Below are 23,925 nucleotides of genomic sequence, written 5' to 3'. Positions count from 1 at the left end.
TGCATACTCTTTGTGAAATTATTATAATTATCGTTATAAATAATTAAATTAGAAATGATGGAGTAGAAATAATAATTTAGCAGTCTTTTTAATCCGAGAAAATATTGTTAACAGCAATGTTAGATTAATATAATCAAGTCTGTTTAGTTCTTCTAAAAGACTGCTTCTTAGTTACCTTATTCCACTAGAACAAGTATGATTAGACTATTTTATTTTTACCGAAGCACGCACATATACAGAGCGAATCAAAACTATGGAAGTCCCTAACAATTTTAAAACCGTTCCAGATAGAGTACTGTAACTTTCAGGATAAGTTATCAGTCAACTAAATTATCTTTTGACGAGAAATAAAATCTCAACTCCCTCTTGGGGGATGGCCCAGGAGTTGTAACTTAAATATTTAAAATGGTAACATCCTTTGTGCGATATATCATTTTAAATATCTTTTTAAGACAAGAAAGATGCCCGGCCTCCCTGGCGCGAGTGGTAGCTTCTCGGCCTTTCATCCGGAGGTCTCGGGTTCGAATTCCGGTTGGGCATGGCATTTTCACATACGCCACAAATCATTCTTCTCATTCTCTGAAGCAATACCTAACGGTGGTCCCGGAGTTAAAAAAAAGATAAGAAAGATGGTATAAATAAAAATTTGGTACGATGTCTGTACCCAAAATGGCGGCGGGATTAAAGTTGTATTTTGAAAATCACTATAGTAAGTTCGAATAATAAAATTTAAAAAAAAATTAAACAGAATTAAATAAAAATTTAATCTAATTTAAAATTTATTTTAAAAGTTAAATTAACATTTTTAAAAATTAAAAAAAAATTATATTTTTAACACAAGTTTTTTTTTGTTCCAATTTAATGAATAAGTAAAAATGTAGTCACTGATTCATACTGATCAGCTGATAATTGATGGTCTCTTACCACTGTTGCAAGAATTAAGCATGCTTCATTTTTACATAATATTCTATTTAGAGTGTTTCATTACTACAGTGTTAGTTTCTAATGAGAAATTACTGTGATCGGTTGGCTAATTGATCATATGTACCTTTACCACTTTTGTTATTTATATCTTTTTCACCTTTTTTGTAATTGTTTTTACTGAATTAATCTTTTTCTGTGCTACCCACTAACATTGATATTAACATGTCACTTAGTGTAGAGGAGAGGGTCGCACTTTTAATGATGAGGCGCTTTGGTGATTTAGGACGTGTAATAAAGTTTGTGAATTGTGCAATTCAACATTATTAATAAAGGAAAGCCAAGGAGGGATTAATCTGCAACAAATAATAATAAATTGTTAGAGATTATGCAAGAATTTATTGAGAATCCTCATTCCTCGACTCGAGCAGCAGTACGAATGCTTCTAGTGCTGTTGCTAAGTTAATATTAGCAAAACATTCAGAGAAAACAGAATTGTTCGGTCACGACGTCAGAAAGGCACACAAAAGGTTTCTCAAAAGAGCTGACCGGTGAGCCGACCTACCGTGCCGGTTATACAGCCGGTAGGAAGGCTCATTAGAGTAACCCGACACTCATTCAGGTGGTGTTGTACCTACCAGTTTGGTTCGAGACCTGGTGGAGTAGAGGAAAAAAAACATTCGCATTGGCAACATTGGCTAACTTAATATTAGCTAAAATTTAGCGAATTGAACATTCGCAACAAGTGAAAATTTCACACCCTTAAAAATTCGTCGGGTGTAGTATTTTAATAAAGATGACTACGACCGAAGAATAGAGTTCTGCGAAATTATGATGAACAATATTTGTGCAGATCCTAATGTAAACAACGTAGTTTTCAGTGATCAGGCCAGTTCTTTTTAAATTGCAATGTAAAACGCCATAATTGTCTATACTGGACTGATAATCAACACTGGTATCGTGAGGCACATATATTGGTACTTTGAGGCACCTGACAATGTAAATTTATTGGCAGGTATTGTTGGTGGACGACAGATAGGGCCTTATTCATCGATTAAATTTTTACGCAGTTAAGTATTAGGCTTTGCTTCTCGATCATATCATTCTAAACATTTAAAACGTTGTTGGCCCCAACTTCCAAATCATATGGTTTCAACAATAGGTGTCCTGCCTCATTTCTGTCTTCAGGTATGTGAAATTTTAAATGTATTTTTTCTTGCAAGATGAATTGGCCAAAGTGGTCATATAGAATGGCCAGCGAGATCACCCTACTTGTCACCATCGGATTACATTCTATGGGGCCACTTAAAAAGTATTGTTTATCATAATGAGATGATTTACTAAATATAATTAGAGAATCAGCACAAAATACCACTAGGGAATCACTGAATAATGGAATATCATCCTTTTACAACCGACTGGTACACTGTCAAACAATAGAAAGAGGTTATTTAGAACATTTATTAAAGTGAAATGTTAGTTAATCAGCAAATTTTACGCTTAAAAAATAACTTTTTTTAAATTTACTTATTCGATAATCTCCATTTAATTAAAATTTTATAAATTTATTTATTTGGAATAACAGTTCCTTAAATTATCAATATCATTTTTTTTTCAAAATCTAAGTTTTATTCACCGCCAATTTTAGCGACATTGTACCAACTTTTTATTTATACCAATTTTCTTTTCTTAAAAAGACCTTTAATATAATGTATCACACAAAGTAATATAATATATCAAAAATATTTGAGTTACAACTCTCGGGCCACTCACCAAGAATGAACTGAAATTCTATTTCTCGTCAAAAGGTAAATTAGTTTACCGATAACTTATCCTGAAGTTACAGCACTCTCTCTGGAACGGTATTAAAGTTACTGAGAGGTTTCAATATTTTTGACTAATTCTGTATGTATTTAAGTTATTTTAAATATTAGATATCTCTAATTTTCATTATTATAAGTACTAACAAATAAATACATAAAACCAAAAATAATTTTTTATTTCTTAAATTAAATCAAATAAAAATGAAATGAAGAAAATTTAAAGTAACAATTTAAGTACAAACAATAATGTGAGGTAAAACTTCAATTTTTACCTAGGGATTTCGTACTCTGTTTTCATATAAAATCTTTAGCTGGCTACGCATTCCTTATTTTATTAAGAAGAGTAAAATGCCTAGGGTGTTTCAGTTTCTTATAAATACCATTAAATAGAATTTTATTCCAATATATTGTTTAATTCGATGAATTTTTTTTCATTTGTCTTTCATTTCATTCGCAGAAACTAGAATGTAAGCAGCTGTGAGAGCTTTCAGATTTGTCAGTTTCCCCATTACTTGTTTAATATGGTTTAAAGCGGTAATTTTATTAGAAGATGTTTATTATTTGGGTTTATTTTTTTCATAAAAGTTTTTTTTGGCTCTAACCTTGCACTCGTATAAAAAAACATTTGACACCAAAGAAAAATTTATTGTGAAAATAATCTTAGATCGCACGATTTCGTTTAGTGTGGTTGAAGTAAAATGAAACAGATAGGGTTAAATTTAATTTTAAGATTAAAAATATCTATATCTATTAAAAAAAAAAAACAACTACATTGATTGTATATGGTAGAACTTTATACATTCATAAAATTTATCAGTTTTTCTTTTTATTTTTAAAAATTATAAATTTAAAATTAATTTTAAAAGAATAAAATTCAAGCAATATGGTAATGTTATTCGAATTCATTCCATCTCGCTGAAGCAGCTGCCTCAGCAATTTTTGCGTCTTTTTGAAGAATGACAACGGCTTCTCCTAACATTTTCATTTCTTTATCGGTTAGTTGTGGCAAAAGTTTATTGTGTTGAACACCACCTGGACCAAAAGAAACTGGAGCACCCAAATATCTACAAAGAATAAAAATAAAACAAATTTACAATAAAGGAGGATTTATTTTAATACATCTAATTTTAGCTTATATGGTTTTGTAAAATCTTAGCCAGGTATTTACTTACGGTTTTTACTTCCTTGTACGAAGTAAAGATAAAAAAACGTAAGTAGGCTTTTCAACGATATATCATAAGTGGTACTTATTTTCATTGGTTTCAGAGTTACAGCCAAATAAAATTTTAATCAATGAAATATTTGGGTTTTATTACATGGGGGAAGGCATATAGATTCAAATCCGATTTCGTTTCCTTTTTTGTATTTAAATATATTGATTAATTAATAATTATTAACCTCTGACTCAAAAAAAGTTTTACAATAAAAATAATAATTCAATAATAAGAATAAAAAAAATTAAAAAATATCAGACGTTATTAATGAAATAAAATTTTATGTACTTTTCATTAAAAAAAAAAAAAAAAAAAAAAATATCGTGTATTTAATTTAATAGATATACAAAGGAAGTCATGTGGTATCCACATGACTTGATACCATCTGTACCATCTGATACATCTGTGGTATCAGATTTTTTATCTAGTTTTTTGAAATTTTCAATCAGCAGTATTTTTTATTAAAACATTTAAATAACTAAGAGAAATTCTGCAGAATAGCAAAATAAATTATCAGAAGATGATCATTTAAATTATTAAAAATTAAGATCAACGGATTTAAAGGAATAAAAAAAATAATACAATTCTTTTTTTTTAATTAAAAAAAAAATTATTTCTTTATCATTCTATTTACTAATTTTTATTATTCTTTTCACTAGTTCGTATAAATCTACAGATTATGATTACTATTTAGCAGCAAAAGTGGACTAGTAATCAATTTTTATTTTTTGCAAACCTTTCTTTAGAGTTAATCTTTACTACTTTATTTTAATAAACGATTAGCATATTTCATGCTTTTTATGAGTAAAAGAGTGTTAAACTACTGTATTAATATACTATTAATCAATCAAATTAAACAATGGGGAAATAAAATAAGCCACAGTACAATCTAATCGTTATTTGATGGGTGTCATTAAAATTAGAAGTTTATTGGCAAAATGTAGAATGTATAAGCGTAGTTCTAATTACAATGCAATAAATTAGTCCACTTACTGAAATTCACGTAAAATTTCACTTTTGTTGTAATACATATTCTTTTTTTTAAATATTCATGGTTATCACAATAATCTTTTACAGTTATCATGATGAAACAGGCTTTCAAAATTGACCCAATTTGTGTAGTAGACCAAATGTTCTGCCTGCATGAAGCATTTCTGTAATAGCCTGAAAGTGTGTCTATCTAACTTTTCGACGGTATTCACTTAACATCACCAAGGAAGTACTTAATGGCACCACGGGTGTTAATGTAACTGCATTACCCTATCCGCTTTTACTATAAGTTTATTACAGACTGAATTCCTTTCTTAGTGTATTTTCTTTAACGCTTCTTTAAATCAATATCGGGGAACTGTAAAAATAACTGAAAATAATGAAGTTCCATAACGCACAGTTATAAAAAAAATATTGAAATATGACATGAAAATGATGTGTAGTCAGCCTTATACAGACTCAGGCTGACCATCCACGAGACGAATGGTTAATTGAACCCCGATCACCAAAGTTCACCGGTATCCAATAACAAATATTCAAATCCGTATAAAAGTAACTGCCTTAACTAGGATTTGAACTTCAGAGATTTCGACTTCAAAAATCAGCTGTTAAACAACTGATTTCTGGTGACGAGTTAAGCACTAGACCAACCGGATAGACTTAATTAATTTTTAAAAAAAATTTCAATTCACAGACGGATGCCTAGCGGTGCCACCTTATTTACGAAATATTTTATAAAAATAAATTTTTCCATCTGTATCTACTGATATTCTTGAAAATATGTTGTGTGTAAGCTGACGAAATTTAAACAGAAACTGATTAAAAACGTATAACCACAATTGTTAATCAAAAAAAGTATGGTTTTACTAGATTTATTTTTTAAACAGCAACATTTACAAAAATTCAAGAAATAATTACTCATAGTTTGACTAAAACATGCTATTATGTAAATTTTGATGATATTAAAGAGCTTAATGTAAATGAACATCAGTAACTAACACGAACTTGTCTCGAGTTAGGTTTTAACCCAACCGTTTTTCAGAATACACTAATGTACTTGTTCTACTAATGCACTATGTTCTCTTTTAATTACTTTTTTAGTGAATACAAATATTTATGTTGAATTTACTTCATAACAACCGTGTAGATTTGTTGCAAAAGGATTTATGAATTCAGAGTGCTCTATTAATTCTACGAAATATTTGAAACAGAGATAAGATTAAGAACTATAATAGTAAATAAATTTCTTTTGATGATTCAAAGCAGTAAAAATATTACACAATAAGCTGAAGAACTAGTTATTGTATGAAAAAATTGTTCCTATTTTAAAATTTGGAAGTAGTGGGTGGGAAGGGTCTTATTAGAGGCAAACCGAAAATGATATGATTTCTACTATTAGTTAATGGAAATAGCAAGATAATATGTAAAAGTTAAAGTAATAAAGTGAAAAAGGTAAGAAAAACTGATTATAATTTTATAAGGGGAGCGTATTTAAAATACTTTTTTTTTAATAAAAAAATACTAACAATTATACTCGTAAATATTGTGTTCAACATGTTAAACATAGGGTATAATTAATTTAGTGTAGTTTTATTAATTAAAATAAAAATATATAACAATTAAGACTTACTTAACATTCATAATAACATCTGATTTCAAAAAAACTGAACAAGGTTCTTGTTCCATGGCAAAGCGTCCTAACACAATGTCTTGAACCAGTTTTGAAGCAGCTAACGCAACTGATAACGAAGGTGGTCTTCCTTTTTGCTGTATTGATACTTTTTCATGAGATTTTCTTAAAGAAGTTAAAATATTTTCCATTTCCATCTGTAAAAAATGAAACTAATAAAAAATTGAAAATTTAATATACTAAAAAATTCTGATCAGTTTCTTTTTACCCACGACGGAACGGAGATGGTAAATGCGTTTGGGGTAAGAGGTTTTCTCTCTCTTTCTCTCTCTCTCTCTCTGTGTGTGTGTGTGTGTGTATATATATGTTACCATCTTCCTCAAAAACTACTGGATCGATTTGGATGCGGTTTTTTGCTTTACATAGGTATCACCCTAGAGCAGGTTCGTAGATTATATAAGCCGCCAGGGGGCGTTGCAGTAGATATTATTCTTCAAAACTACTTTTGAATGTTTTCTAAGTCTTTTTCACCTCAGTAAAGCTACATTATTGTGTGGATTATTAAATAATTTGCAACGGTCAAGTATAATAAACTTTCATCATCATCCTCAGCCGATAAATGCCCCACTGTTGAGCACAGGTCTACTAATCTTTAAAAAGTAATAAATACAAAATTAAATTAAAAATTTTAAAACACATCGTTAAAAAACGTGAAATAATTAAATAGCTGTATTTTTTAACCTTATAATTCTCTGTGACATTTGGATATTGTTTTTAAGACAATAAAATTCACAATTAAAATCTTAATTTTGATTTACCGTCATGCATGATCCGTGGACTGCATAAATAAGCTTTCGTCATCAACCTAGTCACGTACGACAATTAATCAAAATTTTTAATTTTAATGTCTTAAAAAGAATATCACAATGTGACAGAGGATTATATGGTAAAAATAGAGTTATTTAATTATGTCACGTTTTTTAACCTTTTTATCGTCGTGAGATTTTTAAAAATTTGAATTTTATTTTTGTTATTTTTACATTTTTTAAACATAAAAAAATATAACATTAAACATTTAAAAAAAATATATATATATATATTTATACAAATTGCAATCCATTTTCTCGAGAGATGATTCTATAGCCAAAAACACGAAACAAAAAAATTCACATAAACATAGGTCAATAAACGGTGATTAGTGAGCTTCAGTTCAGGAAATATGCCCTGCTTTCTTGTCCCTATGTGAAATTAAATCGTGCTAAATTCTTGGGGTACAAATCGAGGGGTATATTTAGTGCTTCCTTATGGTTTGTATCTCAGAAATTAAATAAAAGTGGTCCCAGATCTCTATTTCACTGAGATTAAAGAAAAACGAGGTAAAATACGAAAATATTTTGACAGACGATACACTATTTAGATCAGAAATAAAATAACTTACCAATTAAGTTAATTTACCAATAAACAAATAAAATCTGCAGATAACTCTGTAGAGAATTTAATTTTGATAAAATTGACGTAAACAACGTCCATTAAAATTAAACTTACATTTGTGAAGTTCAACTTTAATTAGAAACAAAACACACAACAAACTGGATCGGAAAAGTGATACAATTTTAAACAAATCAATTTTCTTCATTATTTGAACATAATGCAAATGAAAACAAATAAAAAACTTATCGGTTAGAGAAAAAATGAATACAAAATAGATCTTAAAAAATTAAAAATAACCTACTTTTAGGTTTTTTCCTAAAACGATTTACCTATGGATATGGTTACTTCATAAAGCTGCAAACATTTCTCTAAAGCAGTTGCTCAATGTGGCCAATGCATTCTGTTCAATGCATAATTTAGCTCGGCCAACGTTTTCGTGTTTTACCACGTTTTCATTAATATCTATGTGAAATAGAGATCTGGAACCACCTTTATTCAAACGTTTAGTTCAAAAAACCATAAGGAAGCACCAAATTTATTCCTGGCTTCGTACTCAACAAATTTAGCAAGGCTAAATTTCATAGAGGAAGAAGAAAGGAGTGCGGTTAAATGTTTCATGAGCCGAAACTCGCTAAAGAAACTGTTTTCTGACCTATATTTATATGAACATTTTTCTTATTTTTGACTATAGAATCATCTCCTGACAGATTGCAATTTTGATCACCTAAATTTATTCATTATTGTTACTCACGTACTTAGTACGAAAGATTTAGAATATTTAAGGAAAAGTATGTGTTTAAATTTGTTATTTATGTTTCATCATTAATTCAAGTTGTATAACAATGGAAGGTTACTCTAATTAAATTTCTTATAACAAACAATGTATTTGTCTTTTCTGTAAAATGTTTCTTATTATTTATACTTAGAGAAAAGTATATAAATTTTCATTATTACCTGTAGGTGGTTATTCGTACTTTAATTCAATTCCAAATGTCTCATAATTTACTTTTTTTAAAATAACATTTAAAAAACTTGATAATTCTAGTAGCCCCATTTTGTTCTCTTCCTTTTTTATTTATCTTTTATTCCATCGATTTTTTAAATAACTGAGCAAAGAAGAGAATATAATATTTCTTAAATATTGTAATTACATTAAAGGGTGAGCAATTTTATTATATTTATATTCTTAGAAAGATCTGAGCAACCTGTACTAGAGAAAATCGAGAAAGTCTCACTTCTCGATTTTAATTTGTGTCGTTTCAATATTAATTCGCAGAAAATCTTGCCTATGAAAGTTTAAAAGGTCCTTAAGTAGAGAATATTACACATGTACAAAATATTCGTAATTTTCTTTAGGAATGTAGTTGAAATTATTTTATTAGCTAGAAAATAAAAAAAATTTACGATTATAAATTATTAAATCGTTTTTATTGTAGGCTTAAAACTATTAAACGAAATGTCGGTTACTAAAAACAGACTATCAATGTTATTGTAAATAAAAATTAGAATGAATGTATTACATAAAATTCGACAAAATCGTTGATGGGTTTTATTAAACATCCACTAGTTGTAATTCCAGTAATTATCTTTAAGAAACTTATTTGTAAGGAACTTAGGTAGAAATTATTTAAATATCCTTACCATCATATGAATTTAAATAATTAAACTGTCCCAGAAATTGTTGACCAAATTATTTAACGACTTTAAATATATATTTTTCAAAAATATATACAATATTGCACTGTAATTTTCATTACCTTTGAAAATTCATTTTGAGGTGTTGCAAGGGAGAATACTGGTATAATAGTATCTGGACAACAGCCACCCACTACTGGTACAGATACAACACTTGCTGGCAACCTTAACGTCTCACATACTAATTTACATGCTACCATTTCATAGTGATACATTGGCGACATTATTTGACCTCCATCGTTTATTCCAATTTTTCCATAGAGCTGAAAAATATAATTATATATAACAGACATAACAAATAAGTATTAAATTAATGTAAGGTAAAGTTTAGTTTTTAATTATTGACCAAAATATCTCATAATAAATAAATGCGAACGAGGATTTCGCTGTAAGTAGAATAATGTTAAAATTTAATAAGTAATTAAAGGAACTCGTTTTAATTAGTATCTTCCAAGTAAACTTTTTTTTGTTTTTATAGCGTGGTCAAACTGAAGATTGTTTTCTATTAAAATACAGAATGATACAATAAATTAGTTATTTTTTAAAAAAATAATTAATTTTTTAAATAATTATTTGTTTAATTCAATTTACTAATTTTACTTTTCAATGAAATATTTTATTAATTACTTAGGTCTCAAGAAATTAAATTTTTCATTATAACATGGTAATCAATTTCCATACAATTTTAATATCTGTGATCAACAATGTTTAATTAACGATATCAATCTCTAAAAATAAAAGAAAATCTTCGTTTTGTGTGTGCCCAATAACTCAAAAATTACTTAACCGATTTCGCTGAAAATTTTACAGTTTATTTGTACCGGAAGTGAATACATGAAGTTAGTTCCGTAATATCTAATGATATAATAATTTAATAATATAATATTTATTCACATAACTGTCTGAGGAATTCGATATTGATATAGACAATGATCGATATAAACAATGAGAATCGATATAGGCAATATCTCTCGATACAAACGACATTAAGTTTAATAAAAGATTTTTATTAAAAGAATAAAATTAGAAAGAATAAAAAGATTAAGAGAGGATGATGAATATAAAGAGAGAGAAAGTTTGAAAACTAGAGAACGTCTACACAAATTAATATCAGAAGAATTATACCAAACCAAAGAACGATTAAATGATTGGCAACAAAAAACAAATAAACGAAATGATGATCAACTCTGAATTAGGGAACATATTGTCCGACAATATCAGAGAAGTAATGAAATAAACGATAAGAATTTATTGCAATTTATTAAAGATCAGGCATGTATACCCGATCTTTATTGTATATGTTGTTCTTGTGAGGGTCTATTTTTTCAGGTACTCTGTAGTTAACTTTAATGTAGATAAAATTAAACACAAATTCCAGCATAATTAAATAAAAAAAAACAAATGAAAATTAAACTAGTAAATCAAAAAATAATACGATTCTAAATTATAATTTTCAAATCATATTAAATAATCAGATGTTTCACCAAATCTATTACATATTCACATATGTAATAATGCCTATTAAATTAAATATAAACATTTTTAAAAGTACATAAAATTTTATTTCACTAATAACTTCGTTTTTTTCATTTTTTTTTTATTATTATTATTATTGAATTATTATTTATTCTAAAACTTTTTTACAATAACGGGTTAATAATTAAATCAATATATTTAAATTAAAAAAAAGACTGACATGAAGTCTGTTTTGAACCGGTGTGCCTTCCCTTGTTAAGATCCAAATATTTCATTAATTAAAGTTTTATTTGGCTATAACTGGAACTAATGAAAATAAATACCATTTATGAAATATCGTTGATAAGCTCTCAATGAGGGCTCTTATTATTGCAGTTAAAAAATCCAAATCGTTTGGGATTTTGGATTTTAATGAACACTTTTCGTTCAGTCGATTGCAATCAAAAGGAGAGGTGCATAACTAGATGTTACAACATTCCTAAACCCAAAATTTCAACATCCTATTGCTAATCGCTTTTGATTTATGCGAGATACGTACATACGTAGGTGCATATGTACCTACAGACGTCATGCCGAAACCCCTGCATTAGTCAAAATGGATTCAGGGATGGTCGAAATGGATATTTCCGTCAATATCTGAAAATCAAAATCTTTTGCGATAACAATACTTCCTCATTACGTACAAAGGAAGTAAACATTATGATTTACTGTGCAGTTATGCATAAAACCAATATCATCCTTACTACAATAATTTGCAACAAAATTAACTTTTTTTTTCTCTCTTTTGGTCTTATATATTGTTTTAATATGTATTTATAAATTCTATGCTAATAAAGTTTGCATTATTGCTATATATAAGCATTTAAGCAAAATAATAAATCATTATTAGTAAGAATTTGTATTTTTTATAAAATAAAATAAATGGAAATAGATTTTAAGTCATATTAACAGCAACAACTGTACACGAAGAAAATGACCAGCATTAAGATAATTATCGAGAGCATTAAAGTAAACTTGAAAAATACGTCATACATCAGTCACTTTCAAAGAAACAAATATTATTATTATTATTATTATTACTATATTATTACTATTATTATATCAGTTTCTGTATGAGCTTGGAGGGTATTTTCAGACTTTTTTTTCTTGTAAAATGAAAATATAAAAGAATATCAAGAAAACTTTAATAGAGTTGAATTTATATTTCTGAAATATAGAAATATACTAATATTGAATTCATGTCTATAATTTTATTTATAGAATTTATTTTTTTTCAAATGAATATAGACTAGCAAAACATTTCGTTCTCCCCTTTGATCAATCCGTTACCAAAATTCTACATAAATCTTACCTATACTGTGTCAATGCAATATTTATAGAGATAAAGATTTCAACTTTATACAACTATAGAACAAAATTCTGAATGTGAATTTACCGTTATTTACATATCAGTAACAAAATATTACATTTACCTCCGATATCATCGGAACATTACGAGTTCCAGGCGGTGTTAGTACCACAACTGCAGCTGTCGGATTATGATGAGCGCATTCGTATGCCATATCTAATACAATAGGAAGATTTCTCTTGAATAAAATATTCTTCTTTTGCCCAGGAACTGGAAAATGACCTGCTGCTAATACAATTACATCAACGTCCTACAATATAAAATGTATTTGTTTATTATATATCTATATGAAAGCAGTTCATAATTTTACTTATAATAATCCTTAGAATAATTTCTTACATGTTAAACGATGAAAATATTCCTTTGAAATGTATATGGTATTATTAAAAATATTTATTTCAGGGAGTTATACGCAAACTTTTTTTACAATATAATACCGAATTAGTCGTTTTTCAACTAAGAAGATTAAGGTTTTAAGCCTATTTGAATGAATACCAGATTATAAATAATTCGTTAAAAAAAAACAGACGATAAAGCTCATGGAGTTACTCTTTCAGTACTGTAATTCAGGTTCACAAATATATCATTCAAATAAATTAGTTGATTAAAACTAATTCGCGATAAAACTTGTTAATTGTTTTGAAAAACATTTCTTTAAGCTAAAAATTCAAGAGGATTTTAAAGGTCTACGATTTTTTTTTTTTAAATTAGTCATAGATTGAAAAATCTGGAAAACGGAGGATTTTTACGTACAATTTCTGCATTAATGTCTATACTTTCTGACTAGCATTCGGCTCTATTCCTGTAATTCTCTACGAGAGAGTATTAGTTTTTAAAAAACATTAAGCAATTACGAACTCAAATTTTTGATAAATGGCTTTGTGTAGATTCTCCTGTTAAACGAATCATTAAGAGGAGCTATAAAACAAACAAAAATTTAAGATAAACGTTCTATATTTTCATTACTTTCATAGATGTGCTATTTAATTGATTGTTTCCTCCCACGATAAGCAATTGAACAGCTTGGTAGCTGGTTTTTATTACTGCTAAACGACATTCAGCCGCCAAGAGAAAACTTCTCGATGAGCTTCTATCTCAATTATTTGAAGGAGTTGGTGCAATACGTATATCATGTACTTATATAAACAAAAACCTTCTGTTTGAGCAATTAAAGAATTAAAAGTAGATTAAAAAATTAATTTTATATTTTTGAAGCATTTTCTTGAAAAAAAAAATTATATATATAAAATTATAAATTAGTATACTGAGTTTTTAATAACAAACTAGTTATTACTGAACTATTTAAAAACGCAAGTGTAATTTCAGATAATTACTAACATGTAGAAAGAAATTTTATAGGTTTTTGGAAAACTGCTTAAAAATCTATCAATCCATACTGAAGTTATACAGACAGACAGCTGAGCTGTAATGCTAAATTGAGATGTTTAAAGAAGGCTATCAGTTCATGAATAACAAATATATTTTTTTTAATGATAATAGTTAATAATGTTATTGAATCACTGGAATGGAATTTTCTAATGAATTTAAAAAAAAATAAATAATTAAAAAAAAACAGTAGTAGCACCAGTAGACCCTGAATGGGTCCAGATGAAAACGTTTACAAATAAATGAAATAAATAAATAAACATTTTCAAAAAAAAAAAATGGTTCGGCTTATACTTTCAGTAGAGATACTAACTGATATAAGCCATATTTACATAATATTTGTAACGTTATAAAAGATGAGCTATATGTTCGTATGTCACAAATATATTTTAAATACTGTATAATATTAATATTTATAAACTTATTTTTAAAAGATGAGAAAACTACTGAAGGAATATTACCTAGTTGTTTTAATTTACTAGTGCTGGAATAAAATCATATGCATATGAAACTTTTTTTAACAAACGGGGTAAATTAAAATTGATTAACGTGTATATTTGATAAATCTATAATCACAATTGAGTATAGATATGTACATATTTATAAAGATCTTTTTCATCGACTCACTTGTTCATCCCCTTACAGACATATCCGTAACCCCCTAAGGATAGAGAAATTAAAATTATAGAAATTATTTTTTGTAATGCAAACTATCGATTAGATACTAACTGGAAAAGGTTGAAAAGTAGATAAATTCTTTTCTCTAGAGATCGCTACATCTCTAAAACAGTTTGGGGTAGAAACTTGGGATATATTACGAGGGTTTTCATTAAGTTTAAAGAAAACATATAAACAAATTATTATGCAAATTTAGTGAAATTAAAGAGAAAACAGAGTGAAAATTCATTAGAAAATTGGTGCGTATGATTTCAACTTTAATTCCTTTACTTGATGTAAGTTTTATGTTTAAAACTTAATGTACAATAAAAGGTACAATAAGGTAACATAAAAATTAAGGTACAAAATAGAACTGAGCCCCATGCCCTATGCTTTCCCTCGAATTGAATAATTTCATGTGCTAAACTTAATTTTTCAGTAGTCCTTTACTTTTAAAATATTGTTTTTTACTTTTTAATACGATGTTTAGATATTTTTTTTTAGATTTTCAGTTTTTATAGAAAGCATGTTTAAATTTTTTTTTTTATTTGGAATTTTTATGTCCTTGTATGCATAATAAAAGTTTTTTTCTGGGATGACTAAAAGAAAAAAATTACCCCTTTCAAAGAAATTAATTATGACCAACTTAGTACAAAATTCAATTCTAAGGTTAACTAAAAATCAGATAAGAAGTAAATGTAAGTCCACCTGCTAATTTTAACCATTATTACGAAATTATTACGAGTATTAATTTTTGAACTTATTAGCACAATTATCGTCGTTATTCTATAAAAATATAATACCATCATAATTATTTTATATTAAATTTTAGTGATTTGTATGACACAAAATATAGATATTACTAAATTAAATCATACTTCCAATGCAAATCCAATCTGATAAGATCCATAAAATGGACGAGCCACAGAAGTACTCTCTATCTGATTTAAGTCATTGGCTAATTTTACTGCTTTAGGTTTTTCATCAAAGATTCTAATCTCCTCCAGAAGTGGTGACATTTTCAAATCCAGTAAAATCGTCTTAGTAAGAAAAGAACTTCCCCAAATGGTAACCTTTGCATTTGGTGGTGATTTTATTGATGGTAGTTTAACTGTTTTTTTAGAAACACATTTAGCTGAACTCATTAGAATTCTACCAGTACGCATATTTATTCCAGTTTTTAAATCTGTAAAAAAGTAAAATAAACGTTTATAGTTGCACAAATTATACTTTCAATTTCATTTTTTTTTTAATAGTTACTAGTAAAAAAAAACCAGTAAAATTGTGCAAATAGTTACACATTTTCCCTGGAAGCCTAGTTTTTAATTTTTTCCATAACTTAACTTAAAAAATTTACAGAAATCTTTTAAAAAAATGTTTTATTTCACTTTAGCAGTAAGGTGACTTTGGATTATATTTTCCAAAATAGTATGTTATTTACAAATAACCATGCACTTGTTTACTTTCTATTTTATTTTTTCCTTCTTTATGGATCTCTTCCGTAACATTTCCTTGACACCATCAAATTATTACATAAAATAGCTTTAAAAAAATACTTCTAGATAAATATAAAAAAATTGGTGTATTGAATTTAAAAACAAGCCCTGAAATACGAGGTTAAAAAATGATCTTATTACAGAGTAATAAATATTAGCATTAAAACAATAATAAAAATTGAAAGCGGTCAATCATTGTCAAGAAATTTCAATTATAATGATAATTCCGCCTCCTGTTTAATGCGTTATTTTAAAAAAAATACAAGTTTTGGGTTTCGAGTGATTTACTTGACACACAACTAATTTGTTTCGCAAATTTACAACAGATACACAAATTTACTATAAGTCCGTTTCAGAGTAAATTACTTTAATGTTAATAATAATAAAAACACTGTATACGTACTTTTTCAGATGTATTTTAAATCGAACATGAACATTTAAATTAATTTCATTATTTCTTACTTCTTATTTCACAATCACAGTATACAAAAGATAAACTAAAACTATGGAGTTTAAAATTATTTCCCTTTTTAAAAAAGTAAACATAAAAAATTGAATGATTTTTTTTACATCATCATATGTTTTACAAATTAAGAATGAAAACAAGCTGTATGGCTTTACATATTTAAGTAAATATTATTTAAAGTTTAGTTTGTATTAAATTAATCTCATATAAAATAAAACAAAATTAAAGAAACGTTGATATAAGCCGACATTAAAATATAAAAATTAGCCTTTTAATGCGAATTTTTCTTTTAGTTCATAAATATTTGTTTAAATTATTTTTATATAATACAGTGAAGTGAAACCAAGCTTTTATGTATAAAACACACTAAAAAGTAAAAATTAATATCATTCAATATTTATTTGAAAAGCACTGAATATCATTCATTTCTAGTTTTTGGAGACCACATTAAATTAAAATCAAATACTTAAAAACAACTTACTAACCATTAATTTAATTTCATAAATCCGAAATTTAATATCATGGAATATTAATATTTATCGAAAAAAACCCGGCCATATGAAAAGAGCATCTGCAAAAAAGGAAAAATACTAGAAACCTGCATCTTGCTAAAAATAAGAAATGAATATAGAGCAACAGCCTCATGAAACTACTACTGAGCCTAAACTTACACTGTTTGAAATATGAGCGTATGATATATTTTTTTACTTTGGGTTTTCTAACTAATTTTCTTGAAGTTTCGTTTTAAAATGTCTTTAGTATCAGGATGAATTCACGGAATATGCTATTAAAATCCAGTAGTAAGTAATGTAAAGACAAACAAAAAATATCATAGAATCACTAACGTAAACCTTGAAACTTGTTTCATACTTTTCCCGTACTTTATAATCTTAAATTATTACCTACTTTCGTAGTACCTCACTACTGGGACTACCAGAGGAACTTTGTCTATAAAATAAGAAAAAATTATTCAAATCGGTCAATTTGGTATAAACCTTTATCTTACGAAATTGATCTAATTAAGAACTTCGTCCGTTTTTGAAATCAATTAAGAAGAGAAATATTAAAAATTAAAAGACCGACTGCCAAAAAAAACAACAAAAAGAACATTGCTCTTTATTGTAAAATAATTACTAATATAGGATATTTAAGGAGCGTGCGGGTGTCAGTTTTGTTTAATCAATTTTTCAATTTTTTTAAATTTATTCAAACATGTAAACATGTATTAAATTTAATCTCTCTATAATTTATATAACCTGTGACAATACCGGAAACTTAAGGATTCCAACGCGGCGTCATGTATCTAAATCGGTTCAGTCGTTAAGCTCCTACGGTGGAACAAATATACATTCATACACCCTTAAAATACACTTCACTTCTTTTTGGGCAGTCGTGTAACAATCGTGATCTGTTAGATCGAGAATGCAACTGATGTATGCAAAAGTTAGCTTTCAACCTTCTAACAAATACCCCGTTTGAATTATGAATATCGGACGATTTTTGCAGAGATATTATAAGAGCAATCCATTTTACCTCTCAAAACCGCGCCGCCGGGACACCCTCTCTTCTATCAGTTGATGGTGATTGGTCTGGCCTTGCACAAGGTGCCACATCACCTCACCACTTTAGCCTAACACGCAGTCCCCACAGGAAGCTCATTATTATTAGACAGAAATTTTTTTAATTTATTTAATATTATTTTATTTAACGTAAATTTAATTCTATTATTTTACTAATATTATTCATTCGATTGATTCGAATCATTCAGTTCAAACCCAGCTCACACAGTGACAGAGGCTCATCGATCACAGTTCATTAATTCAATTCATTAAAGTTTGTGCTTCTTCCCATAACTACATAATTTTATATATACAGAGTGTTTCTAAAATGGTGGGCTGGCTATACTTTTTTCGGATTCTACTTGGAAAACTAAACGAAAAATATCCTTAGGAAAAATGGCAATTTCTCCTTCGTTCTCTCCTGTCCACCATTCTGTTATGTTTACATAAAAATTTATATCTCAAGATCGAATAGAGGAATCACAATATTATTTCGGTAATAAAGTTAGCAAAAAATCAGGACTTAAATACCTTTGCAAATTTCAAAATGTCAGCCATGTTTATTTTTCAATCCGTTATACCTCCATAAATATTAGTTTTATCAAAATGTATGTTGTTGCTAAAATATTAAGCCTTTTATTTTGAACAAACTGACTTTTTATTTTTTGTTAAATCGGTTAACAAATAGCCGAGTTATGGCAGAAAATTAATGTTGTAATTTCGTGTTTGTTTTCATATCCTCCACTTTACGTTAAATTCAATTAAATATTAATTGCTTTTATTCATTGTTAACTCTAGTATTGTAAATTAGTATCAAACTAAGTAATAATTTTCCAATTGTCTATCCATTCTTAATGGAAAGTTTCATGTAGGAAATCTGATTCAACTGATTGAAATGCGTTGGAGCGCTATCGTGGTGAAACCACATATTTCCTCTTAATTGTAGAGGTAGGTCTTCCAACAAATGTGGAAGATTTTCGGTCAAATGAACAAGATTAATTTTCAGCATTTAAGCGATTTGGTGGAATAATATGATCCAAAAGATAGTCATTAAAATACCTGCCCATATGTTCAGGGAAAATTTTTGTTGATGGCTAATTTGGAAGGTATCATGAGGATTCTCGTCGCTCCAGATATGCTGGTTGGGGTAGTTTTGAACACCCTGTAGAAAGATTCACCATTGTGAAAAGAATGTGAATGAATGAATTTCCTTGCCGAAAATAAAGGGTCTTCAATTTACGTTCTTCAAAACCATTTACAGAAAGTCAATCAATCTACATGGAAAATCATCGGCAGTCAGTCCCTGTACGTGCTGCAAGTGTTAAGAGTAAAAGCAGTTACTGTTTAAAATCCGTCACACAGTCATGTGGCCCACACCTTGTATTGCCAGAGAACGTGTACTTTTATCAGGAGATTCTTCCACACGATTAGAACACTTTCTTCTAACTGAATAGTCCTAGTACTCCTTGGTCTACCATGGTCATGATTCCTTGGTGTAAGTGAACCTGATTCCCTGAATCGGTTTGGCCGTTGAGCTGTTATCATGTAACAAATATACATTCATACATGCACCATAAACACACTACACTCCTTTTTTTGGCAGTCGTGTAAAAAATATAACATTAATGGTCTGACTTTGAATTTCTTACAAGACAAAAATAACATGTTATGAGAAAATATAAGAAAAAACTCTTGAATGAAAGTGAATATAGCGTTGTTTATTATACATTTTTAGAATATCATATAAATATTGTTCTGACAGGAACCAGAATTATTTAAATGCTGTATGTTCTTTTCTTTTTATCGTAATTAAGCATGAAAAATATGATGATTTTTAACAGGTTTTATTTTGGAAAAAAATATTTATTTTTTATATACAATAAGGGATTCAAATGGCAAACATAGGGAGTTTAAAATATTCTTAATATTATCAATTTTGCCTTTTTTTTTCCAAACAGAAATTGATTTCAAAGAATGATAATAATAGTAATAATAATAATAATAATTTTTTATTTATTTATTTTTTTTTTTATTGTGCAACAGAACAGTTACAAAACCTTTGTATGCCACACAATATCACATAAAGTCACAAAAGAACACCCACATATAAATTAAAAATATAATATTCAAAACACAATAATAATAATAATAACAATTATGCAGTCAAATACAAAAAATAATTAGAACTTTAAAAACGGTAGCTACGGAGTGTTAATAAAACACATAGATGAAAACATCCAAAAACAAAAAGACAACATTACTAATACATTCCAAATAAAACAAGTTATAAGCAATAATCCTTAAAAAAAACAACAATAATTTTAAAATCATGAAAGTGAGCATCACACCAAGGACAATGATCCATCGCCACGTAACCCTCTCAAATTTTTAACGAAGGCTGCCTCATCTTCCCAAAAGCTTAGCTTATCCTGGAACTCCACTGCAACACTGGTACACCGCTCAATCGGAGACACGGTGGAACCAACCGGCGTCACAAACTGCCTAAAAGACCTCACTGACCTGGCCTGGTTCCGCAAGACAACATGATAACGCGTCGGAAGTCTGTTGTGCAGAGCTTTATAAAAGAAAACCAAGTCAAAGTACGTTCTTCTATCAGATAACCTGGAAAGGCCTAATTGCCTCAACATATCCTCTCTATTAGCACCAACAAAACAATCTCCAAACTTAAAACGCATCCAGTTCAAGAACCTATCCTGAACACCCTCAACCAGATCAGAGGCAAAACGTCGTGTACTCTTCCACACCACGGTCGAGTACTCCAAGCGACTCCTCACCAAAGACTTGTACAGCAGGTTACAAGTGGAAATATTGCTAAACCGTCCACAAATCCAAAGGACAAGACCAAGGTCCCGGCGTGCTTTACTGACAATCCGAGCAACGTATTCCTGAAAATACAACTTCGCATCAAATAAAACCCCGAGGTCCTCAACCAATGTCTCAGCGACAATAACGTGCGTACCAATCCTATAGCTGAAAACAGAGCTCGACGTCTTACGAGACAAAGTCAAATGTTTGGTCTTCCGAAAATTCAAGGGCATACAATTGCGGTCAGCCCACTCAACAACCTTGTTAATATTCAATTGTAGCAACAGGTGATCCATACTATTTCTGATCGGACAATATATTTTGACGTCATCCGCAAACATCTGAAAATTGCACGTCAAAAGTTGCCCGATATCATTTATAAAAATAATAAAAAGAAGGGGACCCAAAACCGAGCCTTGCGGCACTCCAGACTTAGCCAAGAAGGATTCCTCAGACATCTGTCCACCAAAACGAACCGAAAAACGCCTGTCACGAAGATAAGAGGATAGCCAATCATTAAAACGATCGCTGAAGCCGAAGCTCTTGGTCTTTGCTAACAACAAATGATGGGGTATCTTGTCAAAAGCTTTGGTAAAATCAAAAAATATCACATCTACTTGACCCCTATGCTCAATTGCATTAACTGAATCCTGCAAAAAGGCGGCCAAATTAGAAGCTGGTGAACGACCTTTAATAAATCCATGCTGAAATGACGACAACATCGGGAGAACATGGTCATAAACATGTCTAAATAGAATCCTCTCGAAGACTTTGGAAAAAGTACCGATGATAGAAATAGGCCTGAAATTATCCAGGGAAGGGACACCAGGCTTAGGTATAGGAGTAACAACTGCGTGTTTCCATAGGGACGGAAAAGAAGAAGACGACAAGCTCCAATTAAACAGGGAAGCAAGGATAGGAGAAACAATCTCATTCAAACCCTTGACAACAAACGCAGGAATCCGCTCCAAGCCGACCGCCGATCTAGCGTTAAGAATTCCTATAGCACCGGATACGTCAGAAGATGAAACCATCGGAATGTCAAGAATCCGCTGGTTGTTGATACAGGCGCCACCAGACGTAGTCTGCGTAGGAAAGTCCTGGTATACTGATTGAAAAAATTCACCAAAATGCTGACAACTCAACCGAGGATCAGAAATAGTCCGCCCATCGACAGTAGGGGCCGGAGTCCTTACATAGTTAGACTTCTGTCGAGAAATATACTTCCAAAAATTCCTCGGATTAGAACAAAGGTCAGATTCACACTTCCGAGCCCAAACCACTCTGGCATCCGCTATCGCATACTTAACATCTCTACGCAGCCGAGAAAACAAGAAATAATCATCCGACAGACCAGAAGATTTAAACCTGCGATGAGCAGCCTTCTTCCTCTTGAGAAGATTAACAATGTTCCTATTGAACCAAGGAGGAAATTTGGTTGACTTAGGACGAAATGCAGGAACATGTTTATCAATCGCTGCAGTAATTATCTTCTGTAAACCCAGAACCGATTCCTCCAAATCGACGGTCAAGAGAACATTACACCAATCAGCAAACCTCACATCGTCATACAACGCACGATAGTCACCACGATCATAGCGAAAAACCAGGCCCGTTTCCGCCACATCAACGGTTGCGACTTCAAGGAACCCAATTTCAAACGGAGGATGGAACTTATCAGGGCAAACAAGAGCCTCAGCAGCTCTAGTGAAAATCCTGCAGTTAGTCAAAATTAAATCCAAACCATTATTACAGAAGGAAGGATCCGTTGATTCATGTGTAAAAACGTCCAAGTTCATCATGTCAACAAAATCAAAAACCGATCGTGCTTTACATTTAGCATAAAACCCAATATTTGCAGGAAGACTTCTAGTAGACCAGCACACTCCAGATACATTAAAATCGCCTAGAATACAAATATCAAAATTTAAAATATCTACGTGCCTATACAGAAAATCAAAATATTGGTCGAGGAGAATTGAAGCTAAAAATGGAGCAACATACATAACACAAACCAACAAATTCTTCATGCCTGGTCGAATTAGCTCAATCCATACAGCCTCAGGAAACGCCTCGAGGTCCTTCCTCCTCGTACACCTAATGCTTGATTTTACAAGAATAGCTGAACCACCACCACGCTGAAGCAAAGTAGCAGCATAATCTCGGTCAGCCCGAAAAACATGGTAACAGTCTGGAAACAGATTGACATCACAGTGCTCATTACTAAGCCAAGTCTCAGTCAAGGCAACCACGTCGAAGTCAAAATCAATCAAGGACGCGAAAATTTCATCCTGCTTAGTCCTCAAACCACGAACATTTTGGTAGATCATCCTCAATTTACCCATCGCTACCGAGCTGCAATCCATCCTCCCGTGAACCTTTTTCTACAAACACTGCATCAGGCCTCAACGGACCATAAAATGGAGCCAACAGCGTACCAACAGGCCAGATCTCAGGACGAACCAAGCTGTCAAAATCCGAAGCACAAACTTCAATTCGAAACGAGCTATACGACTCGTACCTAGTCTTCAGACGAATACACTGAAGATGTTGAAAGTTGTGTCCCCCAAGCAGCTTGGTGATATCACCAACCCCGGTTGAAGAGTTAAACCTCGAAACAAAAAGAGCTTTAGTCCTGGTCTTAACCAAATCACAGCATACGTCGCCTTTCCCAAAAACAGCATTTCGAGACCTCACCCCTTTCTTAGGGTTAGACGGAGCAATGGAACCCTCAAGAAAAGACTTCACTTTGGGGCCTTTACGCTTCTCAGAGCCAACCACAGTCCAAACAGATTTCTTAGCCACATCATGGGAGGCTGCAGTCAAAACATCATTCATAGGGTTAGCGGATTTATTTACAGCGTCAACTGTAGCAGAAGTAAGTCCCTCAGCATTTTTGTAACCCACATGCGAAGCGTTTCCGGATGACCTCACCGCATCCTGAATA

The 23,925-nt window shown here is 30.1% G+C and overlaps 2 protein-coding genes across 2 annotated transcripts in view; one reads left to right on the top strand and one right to left on the bottom strand.

Annotated features, from left to right (window-relative positions):
- The window catches only part of LOC142318336 (uncharacterized), a 353,802-nt gene that overhangs the window by 127,927 nt on the left and 201,950 nt on the right, over positions 1-23,925 (top strand). The window lies entirely within an intron of this gene.
- LOC142318534 (uncharacterized) lies at positions 3,637-23,308 on the bottom strand. The gene is made up of 7 exons (XM_075355095.1): positions 23,074-23,308; positions 22,333-22,884; positions 15,510-15,817; positions 12,653-12,838; positions 9,767-9,967; positions 6,579-6,775; positions 3,637-3,808 (listed from the first exon to the last, which is right to left on the bottom strand). Exons 1-7 carry the CDS (start codon positions 23,306-23,308, stop codon positions 3,637-3,639), a joined length of 1,851 nt encoding a protein of 616 aa, XP_075211210.1.

The sequence above is a fragment of the Lycorma delicatula genome, chromosome 1, assembly GCF_047948215.1.
Source record: "Lycorma delicatula isolate Av1 chromosome 1, ASM4794821v1, whole genome shotgun sequence".
Taxonomy (NCBI): Eukaryota; Metazoa; Arthropoda; class Insecta; order Hemiptera; family Fulgoridae; genus Lycorma; species Lycorma delicatula.
The sequence above is the reverse complement of the archived record's forward strand: the minus strand, read 5'-3'. Positions and strand labels throughout refer to the sequence as shown.